Source organism: Gadus morhua, chromosome 21, assembly GCF_902167405.1.
Source record: "Gadus morhua chromosome 21, gadMor3.0, whole genome shotgun sequence".
Classification (NCBI taxonomy): Eukaryota; Metazoa; Chordata; class Actinopteri; order Gadiformes; family Gadidae; genus Gadus; species Gadus morhua.
This window is the reverse complement of record NC_044068.1, coordinates 11,978,976-11,999,344: the sequence shown is the minus strand read 5'-3', so window position 1 is coordinate 11,999,344 and position 20,369 is coordinate 11,978,976. Positions and strand designations below refer to the sequence as shown.

Below are 20,369 nucleotides of genomic sequence, written 5' to 3'. Positions count from 1 at the left end.
CTTGGAGCCACTAACCACAGCAAAGCATATGAGCAAGTGTTGCAACATAATCTGTATAATTTCTAAATGGGAGATAACTATTCACATCTCTGTTCTAGTCACTTAAGCCGATGCTTTAGTCAAGGTGTATAAACAGTGAGTTCAGAAACATGTCATTAAGGAGCAGGTAGGGGTTAGAGGCAGCTCACTCAAGGACGCCATGACAGTCTGGCTGTGGAGTGTGGACATTGGGGTTGGGACCCAGAACCTCTTTATCTGAGAGTAAAACACCTTAACAACCTAGTTGAAGACGAATTCCATGTTTCTCTTTGTTCTGTCATTAATTTCAACAAGGAGCGGCAACAAGGCCCTCAACCTCACCACCAACCAATGGTGAGAAGATTAATCTGTGGATTTAGGTCACGTAAATCATCAACATATGTGTTATAACGGTCCGACAATCCCCACAGCCAACCCTATGAAACCATCACACTTCCTACTTCAGGTTCACGGGAACACAGAGCTGGCCAGTGATGTAGGCCTGCTTCATTAGCCATTTTTTAGTTGTAATGTTATATTTAAATTAGATACAAAAGTGAGCTGTATATATTTCAATCTATTGACTCATAGTGGCCATAGAATGCTTGTTAATGATGTGATGAACTAAAACAATGTTCTCACAACTTCATCAGCACACAAAATACTTCCCCGTACGCTGTGACAGAGATGAATGTCTTGCCGCATGTGAACCGATGGCCACAGCAACACGTCTGCAAATGAAATGGCTGTGAGATATCGAATCTGCATCTTTCCTAAAGGACATGAACACACACATTTTGACAAAATGAAAATGTGTTCAGAACTGAAAATGTGGTGTCAAATTGGGGTTCAAACCCAGAACCTTTTGGCTGGGAGTCAACCTCTAAAACTAGGATCATATTCTGTATTCTATCATCAAATCGTTTCTATAGTGTGTCAGTTTTAACCTTAGTCGTTTTCTATGGTTTCCAGCATAGGTGTACCCGTGTAGGTTCTTAATTCATCTGAGATCCTGCCGACTGAACCAGAGGAAGGTAACCTCTCCCTGTGTTCAGGTAGACCTATAGACCCAGGGTTCGCAGCAGGGTAGCGCTGGGTACAGCGGTCCTGTTGATCGTGGGCCTGGTTCTCCTCATTCGCTGGCACAGAAGGAGAGGTGAGAGGAGACCAGTGACACCATCGTGTTGTCACGTCTACATCTGTCTACACACCGTTTATATCACCATGGAAACGTTCACTGTGGCTTTCTCTTCACAGGAAACAAGAGGCCAAAGGACAACACAACCACTGTGAGTTTAAAAGACAAAACTTAAACTATTTGGTTGAATAAGAAATAGCATTGAAGCCATCTAGCTCAATATTAGTAGAGGGGCATTCTGTGGTTATAATGCTACACAACGTAGCATTATAACTCAAGGTGGCCACAGGCATGAGTGTTAATATTCTGACTATCGCTGACAGCGACATACAAAAATAAAAATGACTTCCCCTAACTCTTTGACATATGAAGGTCTGCAGCGTAGGAAACGCTGACCAAACAACATATCTGCAGATGCAGCAGCTATGTTGAGATGAAGAATCTGAATAATGGACATGAAATACTTTTCAGTAATTTAAACAGCTGTTTCAATCCAAATCGACTAATATAATGAAGGGGTAGGTAGGGATAATGGCATCTTGTAGTTAGACATTGGGGTTAAAATCCAGAAGCTTTTGGCTTGAGTCACTATAATCAATAGACTATCTTGCAGGCCTACTCTATCCTCCTATTTATACACAAAGTCTTTTATAACAAAATAATAATTCTAACAAGTAGCGTTATTATAGACATAGTTTACAACAGCATCATTACTGCATTCTAGGGACAGTTATAACCACTGGGTTGTGTGAACCAGGGGTTTCAGCCTCAGGGTCGGTCTTAGGGTCCCGGGAGATGACTTATATTCAATACAGTTCTTTAAATAAAATCTTAATAGTACACACCATACATAACCATGATCCAACTACTACAAGGTTCAATTTGGGAAAATTCCCTAGGACTTCAATATCATGAACAGATGTTGATTGGGATAAACAATTAGCAGATGCACAAAATGTGTTGGGGTCACAAAATGATTCTGATCTAAAAATGGGGTCATTGGCCAAAAGCTGTTGGGGACCCCACCACTGGTGAGACCAGCTGATGAGTAACTGGGTTCCTGTACTGGGTGCAGGGTCTGAACTCTATCAGGGACACCCCACCAGTCATAGGAGGCCTTCATGACCAGGTGAGACTTATTCATCCATTCATCACACACACACACACACACACACACACACACACACACACACACACACACACACACACACACACACACACACACACACACACACACACGTCCTGATGCAATTTATCAATGTAATTATGTGATGATATAAAGACATAGCATATATGAATTAAAAGGGGGTGAAAGTAATTTAATTGAGCATAATACAATAACAATGGAACATGAATCGAATGAGTCTAACTCCACAACTCCTGACCGTGTCACAGCATCTCAGTGTGGACGGAGATCAGGGCGGAGGTCCAACATACGCCTCTATTGTCCTGCCTGAGGGACAGAGGAGCGTGGCTACAGCACAGGTAAACTGTCTCCTAGTGGAAGCATATCACAAGAAGTCAATAACATTAGCAGCTGTAATGAATGTCGCAGCGTACATGTTGTCGTGATATATCATGCCAAGGCTCTTACACCACCTGGCTCTCGTACCTCGTCACAGCAGCGTCACCGCACAGAGCATCATGTCATGGTGTGGGATACCATGGAATGCATCATATCACAACATTCCATATCACAGTTATTCCATGTCATGATATAACGTGTCACAACATTCTGTTTCACTGTATTCCATGTCACCCTATAGGTTGAGGACGATTCCAGCGATGCAGTGACCTACTCCTCAGTGAGGGCCTCTCCCAGATGTGGTGAGGAGGCTGGTGATGTGGACGTACACTAGCCACCGTCAACAAACGGGCAAAATAACAAAACTTTTTCAGATGAGTACGGGATGAAACAATGCCAACAGCAGCAGCAGAAATATGAATGTATAAAAAAAAAAAAAAATTGGCTGAAGCTCTTTCACATGAGGGTAACAAGAGGGAAGGGTGTATTACCATTAATTATCGGTAATTACAAGTTACCAAAGTTTATTAAAGTTAATCATAAATTGCACATATTTACTTATTGTATCCATGAAGGAGGCTACTACTAGCCTGGCAAGCCAGACCCATATCGGAAAGATATTGGGTCTGGTCTCGTACGCTGGCAGTGTGGGCGGGATAAACGGTTGTCTTCCAAGTTCCCTCTGCACGCAATAGGATAGCGCTACAACCAATCAGAGCAACGAAGAAGGTGACGTAGTCAGAGCGACGGAAATTTCCATGGGGAAGTGTTGCGATCATAGCAGAGCCCGTCTCATATTAGACATTCTCTGATCATAGTGCGATTGGTGGATAGAGAGAATGGAGACCAACGACGAAACTTTTACCGTATCCGGTCGGCAAAACTCCGAATACATCTTTCTTTTCCAGGAAAGACTTCAGTGCAGTTCTTTGTTCATTGCTCAAAGAAAATGATAACTTCAAGTCTTGAAGAGTCGCGGCCAAAGCCGAGTAGAAAGACAGCTGTTCGCCAGCAGCTGCAGCCATTATTGATTACCTTAACACGGAACCGTCGCAGCTCTGTCGTCATTCGGCGGGATACCGCCCCTCACGATCTGATTGGCCTGACACATTTTCTGTTTTCAGCAGCGAAAAACGACGACAGAAGGCTAAAAATTGAATTTGCTGCCGTTAGGGGCGTCTAGATTTCTAGGCTAGGCTACTACTGCAATACTCATGAAAATGCTAGTATTTAGACAGCCTTTAGAGGGCGCCATAGACTAAACTGATAGGGAATGTGAAAAAGTAGGCCTAGAACTGTTTTTATTAAACATCCATGGCTACAGTGAGACAGTATTAAAAGGATGTGCAAATGTGTTTAAAGTGAGGGGTCTGAATCTGGGGTTCTAGCTCATGTTTTTTTGTTTTTGAGTTGCTTTGTTCTACATGACACCTTCTTCTGTTTTGGCATTATGTCGAGTGAGTAAAGTTTGTGTGGTGGCTTTATATTAAAGATCTCTGTAAGGAAATGCCTGTGATAACGTTGACTTGAGAAAACTGTTTTCTGCTTAGCTTTTAGTTGAGCAATTAAAAATATATTAGTTGCTGTTGTTTACCTGTTTTCTACTTCCACATTTTAACCCAATGAAAATAAAACAATGGGCTGCTCTTCACCATTTTGCATTATGTTATAATTTGGTCAGGAAATTTAACTGATATTACTTCTAATGCTATTAAGTGCTAGCAAAGGAAAACCATTGTATTTCTCTATCACTGATGACATGTCATTACAAACAAATAAGAAGTGAGAGAACACTCGCTATAAGAAGCCTTGCCCTCCAAAGTGAGCAGTAGTTTGAGTTATCAGACACACAGACAAAGGGATAGATAGATATATAGATAGATAGATAGATAGATAGATAGATAGATAGATAGATAGATAGATAGATAGATAGATAGATATGGGTGGTTCGACGTCACATGAAGGTAAGCATAACCTTAATAAACCATATTGTCAAAGAAGTCAAGTAAACAGTGAGTGTTTGATGGCCTTAAAGTTATCTATTCAAATCAAAAGGTGTGTATAGTCTGCATAACATAACCGACCGACTCTCTTACAGATATCCTTCCAATCTATGACAAATGTGATAAAATCGCTTGCTCATCTGACTATTGTGTAAAAGCAGAGCTTGAGATTGGGTCTCTCTCTCATGTGATGGGGCTTTATTACATTTTAGACATCAACTTCAGTTTTGGCTTCCAGTACAATTCAGAATCGAGTTTAAAGTCCTCCTTATCATCTTTAAGACACTCAATGGCCCGCAGCCAAAATACATCTCAGATGTGCTAGTCTATTACAAACCTATAACAAACAGGTCACTTAGATCTACTGACACTAGTCAGCTGGTAGTGCCTAGGGTCAGGTCTAGGCAGGGTGAAATGGCATTTAGCCATTCAGTCCCCTCCAGAAAATGCGGCGTTTTTTGTGATTGTTGCAGCCAAAAATCCTTGAATATGCGGCATGTTTTTTTTTTTAAATGCATAATTACGTCACTTCATAACGTTCCCATGGCAACAGAGGAAATGGCTGCTCTTGTGTGAAGTAAAACGCACCATTTTTCAACTTTTTCAACGCTGAGATATATGTGACTTTTTTGCAACGAAAATGCAGGGATTATGAAATCATGCAACCCCCGCATATTTTGCACGGAAATCTGCAATTTATGAAAGTGCGGCATATTTGAAAAAATGCGGCCCCCGCTATGAATATGCAGACTTTCGCTGATTATGCGTTTAATTATGCGATCGCATAATCACGTTTTTCTGGAGGGCTGGCCATTATTCTGCCACTGTTGGAACAAACTACAACAGAAATGAAATCTGCTCCTAATTTATTTTAAAAATAAATTAAAAACCAATTTATTTTCTATTGCTCTCAATTAATCTTTTTTTTTTTTGATTTATTCTGTTGTTACTGGAATAATTATATATTTCTTTATTTGTTTATAATATATATTCTTTAAATTTATATATATATATATTTTAAAGCACCTCGAATAACCCACTGTGTCTGAAACTGTGCCATACAAATATATTTGACTTTGACTATTAATCAGTAAATATTCGGTCGTCCCCCCCCCCCCCCACACACACACACACACACACACACACACACACCACACACACACACACACACACACACCACACACACACACACACACACACACACACACACACACATACACACACACACACACTGTCATGGTTGGTCTGCAGGGGCATGAGTCAGGCTGGGTACACACTCTGCATCAAGTGATGGCTGTAGTTGATAAGTGTTTTGATATAGTTAAGAGGTTTTGAGTTATCATAGTTAAGCCAGAGACAAAACCAAGTTCATTATGAGTAACATGTTGTCACTACTGAAAAAGTTTTTCCACGGTACTCTGCATGCAAAAATACTTGCCCTTGCAAAACCCCCCCAAAAAAAAAAGCTGAATTGAAATTATGTCTGTGTGTGACCTGGCTTAAAGCCACTAACAACAGAAAAGCATATGAGCAAGTGTAGAGTTGCGTTGAGTTGCTTTAGTCAAAATGTACTGACAGTGAGTTCAGACACATGTCATTAAGGAGCAGGTAGGGGATAGGGGCAGCTCACTCAAGGACCCCATGACAGTCAGGCTGTGGAGTGTGGACATTGGGGATGGAACCCAGAACCTCTAAACTGGGAGTCAAACACCTTAACAAGTAGTTGATGACCAATTCCATGTTTCACTTTGTTCTGTCATTGATTTAATCAACAAGGATCAGCCAGCAGCAGCCCAGCAGAAAGGACCTCAACATCAACACCAACCACACACACACTGAACGGTATTCTATCTCTATCTTGAGGAGCCATGTTTCAAAATGGTGTATTTATCTATCATGTCACTCTGATCAAAGTCATCAGAGTCTGATGACTTGGTGGTGGAGGTACGAGTGGCCTGAAAAATCTCTCACAACGTCCCCACTGAAGTAGGATGAAACAATCGTACATTCTTCAGTTATAACTTAAACATATTTTCTTCTTTTCAAGATATTTTTTTGTGTTGTTTTTACTTCAATTAAAGCCACTTCAATTATTAGTCAGTAAAAAAATCCACCTGAATAAAGCTCCATGCTTGTTTAGAATTATATTTTTAAAGGATATTTGTTAAAACGAGTGAGTTATTTAACGGTCTTTTGACTACTAATTCCATGTTTCTCTTTTCCATTGATTTGAATCCACAAGGAGCAGCCAGCAGCAGCCCAGCAGCAAGGCCCTCAACATCAACACCAAACACACACACTGAACGGTATTCTATCACTGTCATGGTTTAAAATGGTGGGTTTCTATCTATCCCTGTTACTCTGTGGACTTGGAGCATCAAGTTATGTCTTCTAACTATCTAACTTCACCACAACCAACACTAGTAAACCATTACACTTCCTACTTCTGTTTCACAGAAACACAGAGCTGGCCAGAGATGTACTTTATTAACCACAACAACATGTCTGCAGGGGCATGAGTCAGGCTGGGTACACACTCTGCATCAAGGGATGGCTGAGTTGATAAGTGTTTTGATATAGTTAAGAGGTTTTTAGTCATCATAGTTAACCCAGAGACAAAACCAAGTTCATTATGAGTAACATGTGACACTACTGACCCGGGTGTGTGTTCTAACAATCTCAAAATCTTGCACTGCATCCCAACAAAAGTTTTCCCACATCGTTCCGCATCCAAAAATATTTGCCCTTGCACATAACCAAATAAAAATTCTGGCCGTGTGTGACCAGACTAAGAGACATATATGCAAGTGTTGCAACATAATCTGCATAATTTCTAAATGAGAGATGACTATATCAATCTCTAATAAGTCACTTTAGCTGATACTTTATCAGATGCTTTAGTGAAGGTGGCATAACAGCGAGTTCAGACACATGTCATTAAGGAGCAGGTTGGGGTCGCCACAGTCACAGTCTGGCTGCGGAGTGTGGACATTGGCGTTGGAACCCAGAACCTCTTATCTTGGAGTCAAACACCTTAGGTAAACCATCCTACTCTCTTCCATCCTATTATTTATACATAAAGCCTGTTTAATGTTCTGTGGTTTCAGACATAACCCCATGTTGGTTGTTATTAATGGTAAATGGCCTCCATCACCCTTTCTGACCACTCAAGGCGTTGTACCATCAGCTCATGGAGGTCGGTGTGATCTCTTGCAGCTCCTACAGCGGGGGTCCTGCAGCTGCGGGTCCTGGTGCTGCTGGGCTTCTCCGTCCTGACCCTGGTGGTTCTGCTCCGCCTCATTGGCTGGTGGAGAACCAGAGGTGAGGAGAGAGAGAGAGAGAGAGAGAGAGAGAGAGAGAGAGAGAGAGAGAGAGAGAGGCTAACTCAAGGCTAAATTTGTCTTGAAGAGTTTTTATTTAGTCAACAACATTAAACAAAACAGCAGCACCTATTTCTGTGTTGTGCCGTTTTCCTTGTCCTCCAGAAGGCTTAAAGTCTAGTCCTTGGGGTGAGGGGGTGTATTATATAGTGTGGGTCTGTGAAGGCCTTTGAGACTGCTACTGAGTTAAGGGCTTTACTAATACCTAGACTTTACTTAACTTGTTTCCACGTCTCCATCTACACACCTGTTTATATCGCCATAGAAACACTGACTGTGGCTTTCTCTCCACCAGGTAACAGGGCGGCAACAAAAGAGTGCATTGTGAGTTAAAGACCAAAGAGGATGAATTACAGTAACAGGTTGTGTTCCGGGCCAGTTTGACTTGTTCTCTATTTACTGTGTTGCTCAACAAGAGGAGAATATTACAACGATCCACACTAAGCAGGTCAAAGCTAGCACAGGGGGCTTCCATTTAAACTAGATATTATTGATAATTACACTAAGAATGTTGCGGTACAGGAGGGGGAGGGCAATTGAACGTACAACAGACTTCTGCTGATTTGTGATTATCTAGCAGCACTTTATTGGCATTATTATTATTATTTACTCTGAACTCTGTCTTGTCGATTTTTAAACAATGGGTCGTACAGCATAATTTCCTGAAGCGGCTCTAATGTTGATGCGTTGCAGTGATAGTTGTAGAGTGTCAGTCCCTTTGGAGGGCGGTGGCTGCTAGAGGGATGTGAGCAGCAGTAACTGATGACTGTGTTGGTGCAGGGTCTGAACTCTGCCAGCGACGCCCCGCCAGCCAGAGAACGCCTCGGCCCAGGGGCCAGTGACCAGGTGAGACTCCTTCACCCATTCATCTCACACACACACACACACACACACACACACACACACACACACACACACACACCACACACACACACACACACACACACACACACACACACACAATTCATTCACTCATCATTCATTCCGTCCTGTAATTGTCACATTTAAAACATCTCATATGCATATCTTAATGTCTGGTTTCTTCAAATTAATTATTCACAAAATGTAAATGAATGCAATTATAGTTCATTGTATCAAAATTGAAACATAAATAATTATATTTATATTCTTTTAAGATGTAGGCCTACCTTCTGGACATTTTTCCCTAGTTTTTATTGTTGAGTTTTTTATTCTAATTTATGAGTCTCCCTTATTTCCCACCTTGGATTAATGAAGTACACTTTATCTTTTCTTATGTTAATGTGTACCAGCAACACACATTAATTACCATTGATGTTATTGTGTGTATAAGATCTACTTTCTGTGTATCTTTCTGTTTTATTATTCTTATTTAAAGGTTTTTATCTCTAGTTCCTCCCCTGTGGGATTAAAGGAGTTCATCTTATCTCATGTGAATGTGTAGCAGCAGCACACTGTGGATATGGACCTGGACTGGGCTCCCAGGGGCCCCTCTGTGGTCCAGCGTGGTGGGCAGGGGGCAGTAGGCTCAGCACAGGTAAACATTATAGACTCAGTCACGCCCACCTCACAGGTCACACATGGACCTGACATTTCATGGAGATTCAGATTTAATTGAAAAATATATCTATCCTTCTTACAGGACCAAGTGGATCCTGGTGAAATTAGCGATGCGGCTACCTATGAAAACCTGAGGGCCCCTCCCAGATGTGCTGGGCACACTGCAGACACGGGTGTCCATTTTGTCACCGTCCACCAACTGTCAAAATGACAAACGTCTGGACAACACGAGATGAAGCAGGGGGAAGCGGTCGGAGCTATAGCTTGTTGTTGTTGTATTCAGATGCATTATAACCGACTGAACAAATGTTGATTCCCTTGGTCCTTAAACAAGCATTTAGGCCTACACAACAAGCAGTAGGTCTATACTCGGTAGTCCTTAACAACAGGTTTGGCTGTACATACATGACTTGACATTTATACTTAACGGAAATAATGAATATTAAACATGCTTTTCAAATGAGTTGATATGTTGTCCTTGACAGTGCGCCAGAGACCAAACTGATTGTATGAAAAACAATCAACGGACCAATGAACACAAAAGTTTGTAGCCAACCTCATTGGTGCGGTTAATAATATAATAATGCAACTATTTTAAAGCTCTTGCATTTAAAATGTTCCTGTTTACAAAACACCATATTCTGTTATGCTTTAGGTATGTAGGCTTCAACGATATTACTCTTTAGTCATTTCAACAGCTGCTTTTAACCAAAGTGAGGAAGAGTGATTTCCGTGATATGCCCACGGATCTTGCTTCAATGCAAGTTAGTGATAGTCATATTCCGTGGCACACACACAGATCCCTGTTTCAACAACCGAGTCAACCTGGCCTCACATAGGGATCCGTGAATAAAAAAATAAATATATATATTATATACATATACAATATAATCTCGGTATCTTTCGTTCAATCCATATCCGTTTGTAAATCAAAACACGAAAAAGGAAAAAAACAGTTTGATTTTAAAGTTTTATTCAATATATTCCTGTAAAATATGAATTGATTGTCATTTCTCTTTTTTATTTTCCGTGTCTCTCTTTACATAAAAAAATGGGAAATGAGACAAACAGGAAATGAAAAAAATTAGCGCCCACCTCCCTCCTTGCTCCGGAAAGAATCGATGCGGCAAAAGTGTGTCTCAATTCAGGGGACGCATCCTTCGAAGGCTGCATTCGAAGGCCGATTGCGTCACTGCGACGCGTCAAGTCTGTACCATTTCGAAGGCTCCTCAAATGCGGCCGACAAATGCAGCCTTCTTTTCCCGGTTTTCCCTGGTTCCCTGGTTCCTTCATGGCCCAACATATCCCAAAATTTATTGCGAGTTGGATTTTTTCAGAAATGGCGTCGGTGAGAGCGGAAGCGGCTGTTGCAGCAAATTACATATTTAATGACAAAACTATGTAAAAATAAAATTTTCTTTTAAAATAAAGTTGAGACTATTTTAAATTTGTAACTTTATTGTCAAAGTTCAATGACATTAACATGAGCCATATAACGTTAAACTAATTAACGTTATATTTTATATAATTATTATATAACGGCTCCATATTTCTCCACCTCCGTCCGGTTTGAACCGCAGCTTGGTTGATAGGTGCGGTGCGTCGTAACGCAAGGTAAAGGGTGTTGTTAATGGCTTGTTATGCAAACTTGAAATGCTCCGTAGGCCAGACCGTCTCATTTAAAAACGTTCGTTCGGCCTTCGGTCCGACCTTCACGGTCTACGAAGGCCACTTCTTCATAGACTGCGTCCTTCAAAGGATGCGTCCCCTGAATTGAGACACAGGGTCGGCTATGGCATCACTGGAGCCGTTCACTGATTCTATTATTGATCTGTTCCAAAATGGAATGACATATGCAGACATATCTGCCAATCTGGCCGAGATGGGTGTGCAGAACTGCTCCAGCATGAGTGTTCTAGCAGAGGAAGAAGACTGGTATCGGACACTCACCTGGAATTGGCAGTGGATCGATTAACCAGGTATGCCTATTATTGATAGCCTACATAGACTAATTAATGTTATAATTTAATGCTTTATGAATTAATAATTAATGTAAATGTTTTAATATGCAATGCAACTTCAACAAGTGGGACCAACTTTGGTCGCAATGTGATGACTGGTTGGTTACCTGTCCTCACAAGTCTGAGTGTATGCGGGGGAATGCCGAGTGGGGAGAATTTTAAGAGAGGTTGATCGTCCATATCATGATATGTGACTTCCGGTTGATGAAGTGCAACATAAAACTACAGATGTAGCTTATCATGTCAGCATTCTAACAAAAATAACTGCAATTAGGATGACGTTCGGCAGGGTGCAAACTACAGGGGAGCTTAAAGTTTAATTCCGCCATCACTGTTTTCAAATGTCAAACTAATTCTATTTCAGACAGGCAGTCCTCACCCATGGCATATGGGATCAAGTAAGGGTTGACCAGGGGAAGGAGTTTTGCATGTGCCTGTTACTGTACAGGCACAACCTCAACAGGTAACAGACCAATTCCAAAAGGGTTAGGTTATTAATATGACAACAATGTTCCAAATGTGCTCAATTACCAATTGTTATCTACTGTCTCCTATCCTAAAACTTTTAATTTTAAATGATTTTACAACTTTTGATTAATGTGCTAAACGTAGTATTATTAGACTGTCTAAATGTACAGTAATTAAAAATGGGCTAATAAGTTTTATATAATCTATTTTTTTGAAATAATTGTGAGCAATTTGGGTAAACAAATACATTTAATCTCAAGCTCACTGGGTCATGTAGAAATGTGGGTGTGGGAGGCGGGGGATCCCCAACCCGAGGTCCCAGCGCCGAGGTTCCCACCGGTGGAGGATTTCCCCCTCGAGCAGTCTCGTTACGCCACACTGAGCTCAGCCTACGACCAGGTGCGAGCTATTGATGGGAGTAAGGTCCGGCCAGACGCAGCGCTGACTTACCCACACTTTATAGTGGTTAGGGATAGGCTTTATCGGGTGAGTCGTGACACCCAGAGTGAGGAGGTTGTTACCCAGTTGCTGGTACCCAGGCCGCCGGGAAATGGTTTTCCAGGCGGCGCATTATAACCCAATGCCGGGCCATTTAGGGTACGAAAAAACACTGAACCGGATAATGGCCCGGTTCTATTGGCCGGGGATTCGGGCGGAGGTGCGCAGGTGGTGCGCATCCTGCCCCGAGTGCCAATTGGTGAATCCCCCGGCCGTCCCCAGGGCTCCCTTACGGCCCCTTCCCCTGGTGGAAGCCCCTTTCGATCGCATCGGCATGGACATAATCAGGCCATTAGAACGTTCCTCACATGGGTATCGATTTGTGTTAGTCCTGATCGACTACGCCACCTTGTACCCGGAAGCAATTCTGTTGCGCAACATCTCCGCGAAAGAGTGTTGCACAGGGATTGTTTCATGTCATATCGCGGGGTGGAATCCCGAAGGAGATTCTCACTGACCAGGGGCACCAATTTCATGTCACGAACATTAGGGAACTTACGGGTTGTTGAAGGTCAAGGCCATTCGCACAAGCATCTATCACCCAGCCACGGGCGGCATGTGTGAGAGGTTTAACCAGACGTTAAAGTCCATGATCCGTAAATTCGTACACGAGGATGCTCGGCAATTGGCATCAATGGCTAGACCCTCTGTTTGTTCTGCAGTGCAGGAAGGCTTCCACAGGGTTTTTCCCCATTTGAGTTGCTTTATGGGCGAAAGCCCAGGGGGTCCTGGACCTCATTACTAAGAAAACTGGGAGGAGGGGTCCAGCGAAAGCAAGAACGAAATCCAGTACGTCATGGACATGCGTGCAAAGCTTCACTCACTAGGGGTATTGTCACGTGAGCACTTGCACCGAGCCCAGGAGAGTCAGAGACGCCTGTACGACAGAGGGACTAGATTACGCGATCTCACCCCCGGGGGATAAGTTCCTTGTACTATTGCCCACCTCTAGCATCAAATACTCGCAAAGTGGCAAGGGCCCTTTGTGGTCCCACGGCGGGTCGGGGACGTGGATTACGAGGTAGCGCGTTCGGACAGGGGCAAAAACAAGCAGGTGTACCACATCAACCTCCTAAAGAGGTGGAACGATGCGGGGTCCCTGTCGAATTTGTCGTCAACGTTACCGGAGAGGGAAGAGCTCGGGCCGTACGTCCCTAACCAGGCCCCACCCCCCCGGTCGGTCAGGGCGAAGGTCTCTCAGGGGATCAGGCACGGGGACGTTGCCGGTCTGCAACTCCGGTTCGCCGACGTGTTTTCGCCCCTGCCCGGTCGCCACCCCGCTAATTACTCACAACATCGAGACGCCAGCCCGGGTTAACGGTGGCGGACACGCCCCTACAGGCTGCCCGTCCACAAACAAGATGTGGTACGGCACAAAAATTGGCAACCATTTGGAGTTGGGCGTGGTCGAGGAGGTCTCACAATGGACTGGTGCAGTCCCGTCGTGCTTGTGGGGAAGCCGGACGGGTCTGTCCGGTTCTGTGTAGTCTATCGTAGAGTGAATGCGGTGTCGAAGTTTGACGCCTACCCAATGCCTCGGCCACCTATTATACGACCCTGGACTGCACGAAGGGCAACTGGCAGATTCCGCTGTCTCCAGCACTGACAACTGACATTTTCTACGAAGGTTCGAAAGAATGATGGGCTGATGGGCCTCTTAAGCCTATCAATTAGGCTACTTCGCTCCCCAGTTCATCAGTGTCTGGATGTAACGATAACTCCACGAAAAAAAGGCTTGATGGCTATAATAATTTAAATAATAATAATTAATAATAATTAACTTATAAAGCGTGTTACAAGACACCGAGATAATCTGGCTGGCTGACAAAAAAGGCACTGACTTTGGAACTTATAACACAGGAGGTCTGGCTTGCTGATTAAAAGGCATTGCGATCATAAAAGCGTGACCATCTGACAAAAGCAGAAATCTGAAAATAAATGGATACGATCCGACAACCTCCTGCCTACAGATCAAGCGTCTCTATCAATTGGGCCACGGTGACCACACTGTTGCAACTGCCTTCACTAATATATATATCTATATGACGCTACAACAAAATGAGAGGAGAAATCCTCAAAGCAGATCTGTGCTGAACTGATTTGGTCTGCTTGTCTTGGTCAGAGACTGGGCGCAAACACTTCAAATGCTTGGCTGAGAGAAAAGAAGGCGGAGATTATTAGCATACTAGAGGAACGCCGTATTTACGCCGTTGTTATGTGCACAAATGTGCCGTATTTTACGCGCGGTTGATGTTCAAATCTGCGCTTTTTACGCGCGCTCTTGAAAGGCTTAATTGCGGCTTAAAAAGCAGCGCTTTTTTGCGCATGACGGCGTAAAATACGCATTTTCTACATCTTACGGCATCTTTTACGGCGTAATGAAGGTGATACGCGACTAAATTATGCCGTTTTCTGGCGGGGATGGCTTGCCATAATTTTTCGCACCGGTAAACTAGCGACAACGCCGTACAACCGTCCACAAAGATACTTGCGCTTGGCGCTTCTCACTTGCATTTCAGACCGTTAAAATAGGGCCCCTAGTGTCATAGAGTCTCATCCCTGAGCTAGCTGCAACAGCCTGAACTGTGTAATCGAAGAGTTAAAAAGTAGACAATAAGTACCCCCACATCATCTCCATCCGTAACTTTGTAAAAAAATAAGACAATCAGTTATAAAACTGAAAATTCAGCATGTCATATTTATGAAAGTGTAAAGTACACAGAATTTGCGCATTTCCCACCGGAGGGTGTGGGTCGGTTCGGTGCGGCTTGGTGGAGTAGTGAAGGTGCAGTTTGGCGCAGCTCAGTTGCGGCTTGCCTTTCCACCGCCGACAGTACCCTTATGGTAGTGGGGGGGGGTTAAACCGGATCTCGATAGCCGCGGCAGCTACGTTAGCATTGTGACCTCATAGCAGCCCGACACAGTGTAGCCTGCTAATAATCCAAGGAAAAAGAAGAATGTGTACAAGTGAACATAGATCAACAATGTAGGTCGAAAAAATGTCGCACAAACTTTTGTGGGACATCTTCAATAAACAAAGCTTTTGCCGTTGTCCAGAAATACCTTGTGGATAATGTGTTGATTATCCCCCTGTCTCACGGAAGTGCTATTCTCGACCAATCAACGGCGTGTGTAGCTCGAATTTGCCGGTGTGGGTACCAGATTGACTCGGCTGCCAGATCGACTCGGGGTTTCTAGGCTTACAGATGACGTATCGACACTTGACGTATCGACACAAGACAACGGGACAAAACCCGGAAGGGTTGTTTATAAACGGGGCTTAATCATGGACATAAAAAGAAGGCTCATCCGTTTTGGTTTTGAATTCATTGAACGCAGCCCGTTCTTTCGCCCAAACAAAGCCATTGGAAACACGTCTAAAAGCACTGATGAATGCATATGTAATCAGTTCCTGTTCGGGACTCTTATCTGAAGGAGGAGAACGGAAGTGTCTGCGGTGGGTCGCTGTTTTTACCAATTCTTCTGTTATATATTATCAAAGTAAAGGCAACAATAAAACGCTCGGTTGCACATATATTTTTGTTTTCACATGTTAAAGTAATTATCCCCTACAAAAACTAATCCTATATTGATGAAAGCCCCCCCCCCCCCCCTTCTAACGTTTATTAGCTCACGTTAGCCATCAATCTAAAGCCACAAATATTATCTGATCAATCTTTGTACATTCGATTATTAGATTAGAAAACAAAAGGAGATCGTTAATACTTGGGAATAACATGGGAATGAATGAAACACGCATGCGCATTTAAGAGACAGAGTTTACAGGAAGTGCGTCATTATTGTGCATCTAGGTCCCCGAGTCGATCTGGTACCCACACCGGCACCCTTCAGGTGTCTCAGTTGTTTTTTTTTACATTTACATTTACATTTAGGTTTAGCAGACGCTTTTATCCAAAGCGACTTACAGTTGTCCCTGAGGATCGCAAATCTAACATTAGTTTGGCATTACATTAATTAATTCGCACGCCAGTTTTATTAAATTTTATACCGTGTAAATCCATGCACCGAACCGTGACGTCCATACCGAATCAGTTCAATACGAATACATGTATCATTACACCCCTAGTGTGTACTCGGGTCATATCCATCTAGAAAGAATGGTCCATATTGAACCTCACCATGATTGAGAGCATGGTGAATCTCCACACCCAAACCAAAACTCCAGAAAGGTTGTCAAACCAACATCTAACCCAGAGTGCCCTCCATTTAAATTAATAAATGTCAGTTAAGTTACTATCTTTTGCTGAATAAGGGAAGAAAATTGTGATTTAGCTCATGGCTCACTGATGAAAGCCCATGCAAATGCAATAATGTGAATTTTAAGAATTGGGTTTTGGTGGTTTCCACATGTGTAAGATAATAATTGCAAGGCAAACAATTCTGTTCCTTCTTTCTTCATTTGTCACGTGAAGTCGTTCCCCATTTGGTAAATTTTTCCATCATTGCCAGTTTTATTTTCCATCCGTATCAAACAGACATATGTTGATGCTGTGTCTCCATACAGGAAATAGGTGGAATCAAGATGTTTCTTTATATTTGATTCATGTATTTGTTTATTTCCTTGTTCTCAAATTCTCAGTTGGTTGGTTTACACTTCATGAAGACCAAGCCTTACAGAAAGTGCAAAGCACACCTACTCACTGTCAGTCATTCAGTAGGACAGACGGACAGACAGACCGACCACACGACAGGCACACACACACACACACACACACACACACACACACACACACACACACACACACACACACACACACACAAGACAGACACAAATACAGTATGGGCCGATATATTTAAAGGCATAATAATAATACAGATGATAATTATCATCTCTCGTATATACCAATCCATATCCACAAGGTCATTTGACAAACGTTTATATAAGACATATCCACAGTGTAAGACAAAACCTTAGCATTATTGCATAATGCCTACCATCTAAATAGTATTAGTCATTATATTTAAAACGGGACTACATACTTTAATATACATGTATATGAATGAACATATCTCGTATACAGCATCCAACTTTTCCCACAAACTAATTTGACATGTGATACTATACGGATAAGTACAGTGTTTCACATCAAAATAATACTCTCATTATAAAATAACTGTTTTCAAGGGGATTCATGAAAAATGTGTTAGATAAAACCTCCCTTTTAACTCTTTAACATTTACAGACTCTAACGCTCATTCCCTCCCATCTAGGCATGCCCACACACCCGTCTTGAAAGCAACAACTCACTGCTGGCACATGTGTTCCGCATCACACAGCTGAAACACTATACATCTCTCAGGATTAAGCTCTCTCAGGATAGACCCTCTGGACAGTTGCTGAAAACACATTTAACACTTTATTCATAAATGGTGAAATACATGTGAGACAAAGCCCTTAACGTTAATGCATAATGCCTACTATCAAAATAGTAATCGGCCTTGTATGTTTTAAAACTCGTTATAAAATAACTGTTTTTAAGAGGATTCATGGAAAATGTGTTAGATAAAAACAGCCTTTTTAACACTTTAACATTCACAGATTCTAACGCTCATTCCTTCCCATCTAGGCATGCCCATATACCCCCCACCCACCCCCCCCTCTTGACAACAACTCACAGCAGCACGGGTGTTCCACGCCATGCGCCTAAAACAATATACCACTCTTAGGATTACCTCCCTCAGGATAGACCCTCTGGACAGCTCGACCATAAACCATAAACCAAAATCCATAAACAGTGGGACCCCCTCCGAAATGCTGCAAATGACACAGCTGAATCACTTCCACTCATTCCAGGACAACACACACTCGGAGGGAACCCCACGAAATGCTGCAAATTACACGTCTGGAACATACCACTTATTCTAGGAACACACACACAAAGGGGCGCCCCCACCGGAGCTAATGAGTGACATACACTTGACGAAGCCGTTCCATTAAGACACAACTACATGACAACTTCGGCCCACTATCATACAATAGTGGGTTAAAACGGGTTTTTTAACGCTCTGCACACACACACTGCCATACACATACACACACACACACTACATACACAAACACGCATACACAGACACATACACACTAACATACACATACACACACTCATGACTACACATACCCATACACCTGACTACACACACACACACACACAACTCACACTGTTTCACACTCAAAGAGGCCCTACAATTTCCGGTTCTAGACTGTTTCACAGATGTATTACCTATTAGACATATATTACTTCCGGAAACGGAAGTCCTCTCAACTCGCTCATATGGGGGGTCTTATTTACTACTTATATGGTTTTCGTTCAGACGGATCAACAACACTGCATTAATAGAATCAATAGAGGAAATCAAAATGCCATAGCTAACAAACAATATGCAATCAAATTATTTATTGATTTAACAAAAGCATTTGATACTATTAATCATGATACATTAATTCATAAACTGGAAAGGTATGGCATCAGGGGAGTGGTTTGGGGATTGCTCTTCTTTATGTTTGGAAATTGCCTGTGGTGTCCCCCAGGGGTCAGTTTGGGGGCCTAAAGTATTATTCCATATATCAATGATACATGTTAAAGGGGACATATTATGAAAACAACACTTTTCTGGGATTTGGCGTGCTGTTTTGGGTCTTTGGTGCTCCCACACGCATGCAACTTTGAAATAGTCTGTACATGATTTTTTGAGTGAGATATGCATCTCTGAAAGTACCCCGCCTACAGTTACCAAACGAGCGAGTCAGTTTTCGGTGCCCCCTCCTACGTAGGAAGGGGGCACAGTTGAATATTACCTCCCACTTCCCCACTCCCTCCAATCAGAGCATAGCTAAGATTTTGTGGACCAGCGGACGAGCAGCTCTGTGGGGGGAACTCTGCGGCAGCTCAGCTCCGGGAGTACAATCCCTTCCTCTGCCGGACTGCCGCCAGAGCTGCCTGCAGTCTGGAGGAGGAGACATGGAGGAGAAAGGGATTGTACTCCCGGAACTGAGCCGCCGGACTGCCGCCGAGCTACCCCCGCCGGACTTTACAGCTCCCGGAGGACACCCGCCGGAGCAGCTGGAAAGCTTCGGCGGCAGTTCAGCTCCCGGAGTACACCGCCGGAGCTGCCCTTCGGCGGCAGCCAGACGGCTTCGACTGCGGCCGGAACTGCCGCCGATGCTTCGGTGTCCGGCAAGCTCCGCTCCCGGAGTACAATCCCTTTCGCCTCCATGTCGCGGGTTCATGGACATCAGAGAGTCAAGGCCAAAGTTCCTATCCCCCAATTCTTCTCAACCATGGCTGAGATATCCCCCACTGCGAGTCTTTACTTGTTGTGAAAGTGCCAGAGACGTTATTTATGATTCATAATATCATCCGAGGCGCACATTGCTTTTGGCCTTGATATTAGATATAATGTTATATAAATACCCTATATAATATTATTGTATTATATTATATTATATAGATATAGAGCTCCAGGAGTCTCCTTTAAGTGTCTACGATGCTGAAATAAGTCCTTTTCGCTGATGATACGAATATTTTTTCCTCAGGTTGGCCTAATGATTTAAAAGCAACTGCAGGATGACATTATGAAGGAAATGATTAAATAAAAAATATGGTTTGATGATAATAAATTATCCTTGAACTTGTCCAAGACAAAATTAATGCTGTTTGGAAATTATAAAAAGGTTACAGGGGTACGTATCTCGTCAGTAGTTCACCCATCAACGCCATCTTGTTTTTAAGACTTGATAAGTAAATTGACGAACACTTG

The 20,369-nt window shown here is 42.8% G+C and overlaps 1 protein-coding gene across 4 annotated transcripts in view; it reads left to right on the top strand.

Moving 5' to 3' along the window:
- The window catches only part of LOC115534120 (uncharacterized), a 51,277-nt gene extending 46,945 nt beyond the window's left edge, over nucleotides 1-4,332 (top strand). For 3 of the 4 annotated variants that reach the window (XM_030344801.1, XM_030344796.1, XM_030344787.1), the window contains 2 exons: nucleotides 2,552-2,641; nucleotides 2,923-4,332. In XM_030344801.1, the coding sequence (XP_030200661.1) occupies nucleotides 2,552-2,641; nucleotides 2,923-3,015 (183 nt within the window). In that variant the 3' untranslated portion in view covers nucleotides 3,016-4,332. Of the gene's footprint in view, nucleotides 1-2,231; nucleotides 2,286-2,551; nucleotides 2,642-2,922 lie in introns of all 4 variants that reach the window. The other variant, XM_030344788.1, reaches the window with a different exon arrangement.
- The last annotated feature ends 16,037 nt before the right edge of the window (nucleotides 4,333-20,369 follow it).